General features: G+C 36.1%; 1 protein-coding gene across 1 annotated transcript; it reads right to left on the reverse strand.

Moving 5' to 3' along the window:
* Positions 1–1,390: 1,390 nt before the first annotated feature.
* tbxta (T-box transcription factor Ta) lies at positions 1,391–5,237 on the reverse strand. The gene is made up of 8 exons (XM_056479772.1): positions 4,963–5,237; positions 4,411–4,675; positions 4,114–4,248; positions 3,962–4,023; positions 3,794–3,855; positions 3,531–3,704; positions 2,605–2,728; positions 1,391–2,516 (listed from the first exon to the last, which is right to left on the reverse strand). Exons 1-8 carry the CDS (start codon positions 5,145–5,147, stop codon positions 2,252–2,254), a joined length of 1,272 nt encoding a protein of 423 aa, XP_056335747.1. The 5' UTR covers positions 5,148–5,237; the 3' UTR covers positions 1,391–2,251.
* Between the last annotated feature and the right edge of the window lie 960 nt (positions 5,238–6,197).

The raw sequence follows: 6,197 nt of genomic DNA on the forward strand, positions 1-6,197 counted from the left end.
CAAGTTGAAGCCAACCTCATCAACATAGATAATTTCATGTGGGACATGATTGGCCTCCAACTCCATGACTCTCTGAAAGTAATTAGACACAGTGTTTGTAAATGCTGTACTGTAATGTATATCTACTGTATGTACTAATGAACTTCAGGTTTATAGAGTAGTTTACTGCAAAACACACTGCGTATAGTACAGGAATGACTGTATTGCATAACCTTACCTGGATGCATTGGTGACGGAGATCCTTGATGTGCTCACTGTTCCTTTCAAAAACCTCATGAGTCCTCTTTTAGAACATAACATATGATCATGTGATTGGAAAAACCTCAACACATGAGTGTGGTTTCTAGATGGGAATCTGCTATGATATATATATATAACTGCAATAAGCAATGGAATAAAATACAGGGAATATATTTGTGTTTCAATTATCAAGTATGAGCAGCCGTTCACTTTAACTTTGGCCTATATAAGTTCTGTTTAGAACATGATGTTATCTGCTCTGACACACTGTGTGAAACCATTTGTAAATCTGACTGTAAAATCACATTGCTTTGGTCTTGGTTGTGCTTGTGTGTAAAAGAAGTTCAAGCATTTTAAATGTGTGTTAACTGGATGCATGTTGTGTCAAAGCAACAAGAAATGTATTAATTGTATAGCCCATGAAGATGGATATTGTGCTGACCGTGTTGAGTTTAGGAAACTTGTTAAATGTTTTGAAAAAACTGTCATAGCGATTGTAAAAAAACTGAAACTTCCATTAGGATTTAAATTTTTATTTATTTATTTATTTATTTAAAACGCTTGGTATAGAACCCAAAAATGAACATTTACTTACAATTTACTCACCCGCTCAAGTGGTTCCAAACTTATACAAGTATCTTTTTTCTGCTGAATGCTAAAGAAGATATTTTGAAGAAAACTGAAAACCTTTAACCATTGACTTCCATAGTAGAAAAAAAAACAATACTATGGAAGTCAATGGTTACCAGATGTTTTGACAAGTGTTTTATTTTTTGTTCTTTGAAATGTCAACAATCTGGTCTCCAGCTTTCTTCAAAATATCTTCTTTGTGTTCAACAGATTTTAAAAAATTTAAACAGGTTTGGAAAAAGCGCTATAAAAATGTTGCATGGGTTGCACAATTGATTTGTGTTGGGACAACATGAAGGAATTGTTAACTTATTAGTTTTTACAAATTTAAGTGGACTGAACAAAAAAAACTATTAAAATGTCCAAAGAAAATGCTCAAGTATTGTGTTGTTTTGGCTCATTTTGATTAAGTAGTTTAAACAAACAGCAAAGAAATATTGGAGTGGGAGAAGGGTGAGTGGAGAAAATGGCAGTGTATTAATTTAAGAAAGAACACCAACAAGTGATTGACAGAAAAAAAAAAGAAATTTAATTTATTATTAAAATGACATAAATAAAACAAATAGCCCAACAAATACAAATAGATAGATATGTACAAATGGTTTCTCTATAGGACGAATTGCAGACAAAACTATAGGTTCACTTTTCAAAGCGTTTCCACCTCCCCAAACTAAACAGCAAAGTCTGTCTTTCTCTCGTTCTACAGAAAGCACATGTAAGACTGTTACATTCCTCTGTGATACAATGAAACCGGACATTAATTTCTATTTATTTACACACATATACACTTTTAGTGAGTCAACAGCACGATTTTGATCTTATTAATCTTTTAGATAATATTATTAAGAATAAACACTATAATTGCCCCAAAATGTATGGCTAAAATCTGATGATTAAAGGGATAGTTCACCAAAAATGTACATTTACCCTATTTACTCACCCTCAAGTGGTTCCAAACTTTTAAGAGTTTCTGTATTTTGTTGAACTAAAAAATATATATTTTAAAGAATGCTGACAACCTGTTGCCATTGACTTCCGTAGGAAAAAACTAATTCTGTGGAAGTCAATTGTTACAAGTTTAGCATTCTACAAAATATCTTTATTTGTGTTCAACAGAATAAAAACACAAACTCAAAAAGGTTTAAAACAAGGGTGAGTAAATGATGACAAAGTTTTCATTTTTTGCATGAACTAACCCTTTAAATGATTGTCTCTCATCTTGATTGTATATTTGTATGCCAAGATATGATACAGATGTGACTTTTAAAGTAAATCAACCCGTTTTCTGATTGTCAAATCAGCAAGAAGCTCTTCTAGATTTCCTCCTGAAGCCAAGATCAAGTCCCAAACTGCAGCATCAGTCCTTAAATATGAAAGGATCTCAGTAGCTCTGAGCCACAGGCGCCCAGGATGCTGTGAGCCGGGCAATGGAGCTCTCGAACTGGGCATCTCCAACGCCAACCTCGCTTAGGCCTGGATCGTACATTGAGGAGGGAGAGGACACTGGCAGAGAAGAGGTCAGACCCGAGTAGGACACAGAAGAACCACGCAGGAACTGAGACGTCAGGCCACCTGTGATGGAGCCCGACGCTGAGCCTGACGGGGTGAGAGTCGTCCCTGCAACTGACCACAGGCTTGGGTACTGGCTGTAATGCAGATAGTGGAGTGTTAATTCATTCTGTCAATGTTTTTTTGTATAAAGTCTTAGAATGTTTAGATGTCGAACGCACTGACCTGGTGTTGGAGGAAGTGTTTGTGGTGTGGGCCAGGGTTCCCATCCCGCTGGAGTTGGGGATCTGCAGGGCTGACCAGCTGTCATGAGACGCAAGACTTCCGGAAGAGTTGTCCATGTAGTTATCTACAAGAAAAAAAGTATGTCAATAAATGAACAGAAATATATATTTGCAGGATTATTATGATTATTGATTGGAAAATTAATATGAAAGATACTTATGACTACAAAGACACGACTATATTAGTGTCCACACCAACAGAACATGATTAAAGATAAAATATGTTCAATAGTGTCTGATTACTATGTATGCATTGAATTTTTGTCCGTTCACCTTTAAACTTTTGTCCTCTGTCGTATGAATTCTGACTGGCTGATTCTCAGTTTGTGAGCTGGAAAAATTATATTGTTTCTCCATACTGACACTGTTATAGTGGACTCTGCTTTTGTTTCATATTTAGAACAGTTTTAGAACTACATAGTTTTTGTTACATGAAAACAGGTTTACACTGTAAAAAGTGCATAGTGGCTGGACATTATTATCTTCTAGAACTATTTCTACCTACGAAATTGAATTTTGTTTGTATAAATGGAACTATTTAGGTTGATTTGGTAATCTTAGATCACTTGTTTTGTAAATATATATATATATATATATATATATATATATATATATATATATATATATATATATATATATATATATATATATATATATATATATATATATATATATATATAAAGTGTCCTTAAATATTATGCAAAATTATTTGCAATAACCCTAAACCTCATTACACATAAAAAGCAAAAAATAAAGGTAAACACAATCATATTTTTAAATGTTGAATAAAATTAGTAACATTATTTTTTTCCCCACATTTTTGGGGGTTTTAACTTTAGAATTGAAATTGAGTGAATTTGCTCTTACTGGTGGTAGTGCTGCGGTGGGAGTAATGGCTGGGATATGGAGCAGCTCTGTGGTTCCTCAAGCTGGAGTATCTCTCACAGTACGAGCCTGAGGAGTGAACAGGGGCCCCATTGAACTGAGGAGGGCTGCTGCTTGGGCCCATGGGGCCGTTACTGGGCAGGAACCAGCCACCAACTGTTGGAGGAAGACACAAGTGTTAAATATGCTATAATACACTGGGGGGAAGTTTAAGTTGTTTGCAAGATTAATGTTGCTTTACTTACGTTGTGAATATCCAGATTGCTGGTTGTCAGTGCTGTGGTCTGGGACTTCCTTGTGGTCACTTCTGTTGACAGGGAAACAAATCAGTTTCAGTTAACATTTAATTATTAATTATAAAAAAATAATCTAAACAGGATAACTGAATGGCTAATAATGTGTTTTTCTTTTACCTCTCTTTGGCATCAAGGAAAGCTTTGGCAAAAGGATTGTGTTTGATTTTCAGAGCAGTGATCTGAAAAAAATAGAACAAATTAATATGGAAAATTCTCATTTTATGCTAAATTTTGATAAAAGAGGCGGAGGACACTTCTCATACACTCACCTCTTCATTCTGATACGCTGTGACTGCAATAAACTGTGTCTCGGGAAAAGACTGACTGCTGATCATTTTCTGAATCCCACCGACTTTCACTATGTGTATCCTGGGTTCGTATTTGTGCAATGAGTTCAACATAATCTACAAAGAAAAAATACTGTTATTAAAGTGCATTTAATATATATTAACTGAATATGATGCCTCTGAAATGTTAAATAATAAATTAAAATATCTGAAAAACTTTTTAAGGTTTGCATTATAAATAGTTTTATTTATTTATTTATTTATTTATTTATTTATTACCTGTCCTCCTCCATTGAGTTTATTGGAGAGTTTGACTTTGCTGAAAGAGACGGGCGCTTTCATCCAGTGCGCGCCGAAGTTGGGTGAGTCTGGGTGGATGTAGACGCAGCTCGGGCTCTGAGGTTCGGGTTTCCCACCGGGCACCCATTCACCGTTCACGTATTTCCACCGGTTATTATCGGCCGCCACAAAATCCAGCAGGACCGAGTACATTGCGTTAGGGTCGAGACCGGTGACACTGGCTCTGAGCACGGGAAACATTCGTCTAGAAAACAGAAATTTGCCACAATGTTTTATTGTGTTCACACTGAAAACAACATAGTAGGCTAGCCTAATAAAATAGCTACAGTTCAGTGAAAAATGTTTTCACTGAAACTTTTTTTCTGACAATGGCTCGTGGGATTTTGCCGATGTTTGTGATTTTGACGCTACATTAAAACATGAAAAAAATATAAGCTATTTTTAATAATTAGCCTACCCAAAATTTAGTTTCTTTAGCCTATAATTTTTTTTAAATTTTTATACTGCATATGTTTTCAAATCTCAACATACCTCCCCGTCTTGGTGACAATCATTTCATTGGTCAGCTCTTTAAATTTGGTCCACAACTCCGCGTCTTCAAGCGAAAGTTTAATATCCCGCTCGGACGCGTCGCCTTTCTCGCTGCCCTTCTGAAATTCGCTTTCCACGGCGCTAAGGAGGTGATCCAGGCGTTGGTCGGGACTTGGGGCGGACATATTTCCGATAAAATAAAGCTTGAGATAAGTCCGATGATGCTACTAAATCCCGTTGGATAGCGTTGCTTTGACAGCGCGTCTTAATCTGGCCTTTTAAACGTGTCCGGTGCCTTTTTAAGGGCCCGATACGGAGCTCCCGCTGTTACGGGGCGTGACCCGGAGCGCCAGACCAGGCCCATCGCGCCCTAATAGCGCCCGATAATTTGACGCCACTAAACGGAAAGTATTCTTGACATACATAGTGGCCCATTACAAAGTGTTGAGGTGAATGTCAGTGAAAAGTGATAAAGAATTAACACAAAATAAAATAAACCAGTCTACCTAAATAAATAAATAAATAAATAAATAAATAAATAAATAAATAAATAAATAAATAAATAAATAAATAAATAAATAAAAGCAGGCATATGGGTATTTAAAAATAGCCTAAAATAAGCTGAATGCCAAGATTGTTTTTTTAATGATGTTTAGTTTATGCAAGTTAATATTGCGCTTTTTATTTAATTAAAACACATAGACTTTATAGACCTAGCCTACTTTTTATTTGTTCTGCTTTTTAAACCAGCACTAGCCTACTAAATTTATATACATTTGCTCTTTGATATTTGTATTATTACTGCAAATATTTTTCATTAAACATCTCATTTTATAAGAGCACCGGTTGTTTACTGGAAATTCGTGGAGTGAAAGCCTAAACCCAAACATGTTTGTGCTCTTCGCGAGCTCGTCTTTGAAACAAAAGAAGGAAGAGAGACGGTGTCTGCTGCCTCGCTGCCTTTGAACTCAGTTGTATATTTGCGAATAATGCTAATCTTTTGTTGTCCCAGATACACATGTGAGAAAGCCCGTGTTTACTGGGACGGCCATTAGGATGCGGCCATTGACGCGACTGAAGTGTGGATGGCCAGAGGTGACGATCTGTGTGAATTTCCTTAATCCAGCACGACTCCAGCCTGATGAGCGTCCTGCAGAACGACCTGACATATTATTGCGCTGTTTATTAACAAGCAAGACGGAATTGAAGCTACAGCTCTTTGATGCAAAAAATAA

Source organism: Danio aesculapii, chromosome 19 (genome assembly GCF_903798145.1).
Source record: "Danio aesculapii chromosome 19, fDanAes4.1, whole genome shotgun sequence".
Taxonomy (NCBI): Eukaryota; Metazoa; Chordata; class Actinopteri; order Cypriniformes; family Danionidae; genus Danio; species Danio aesculapii.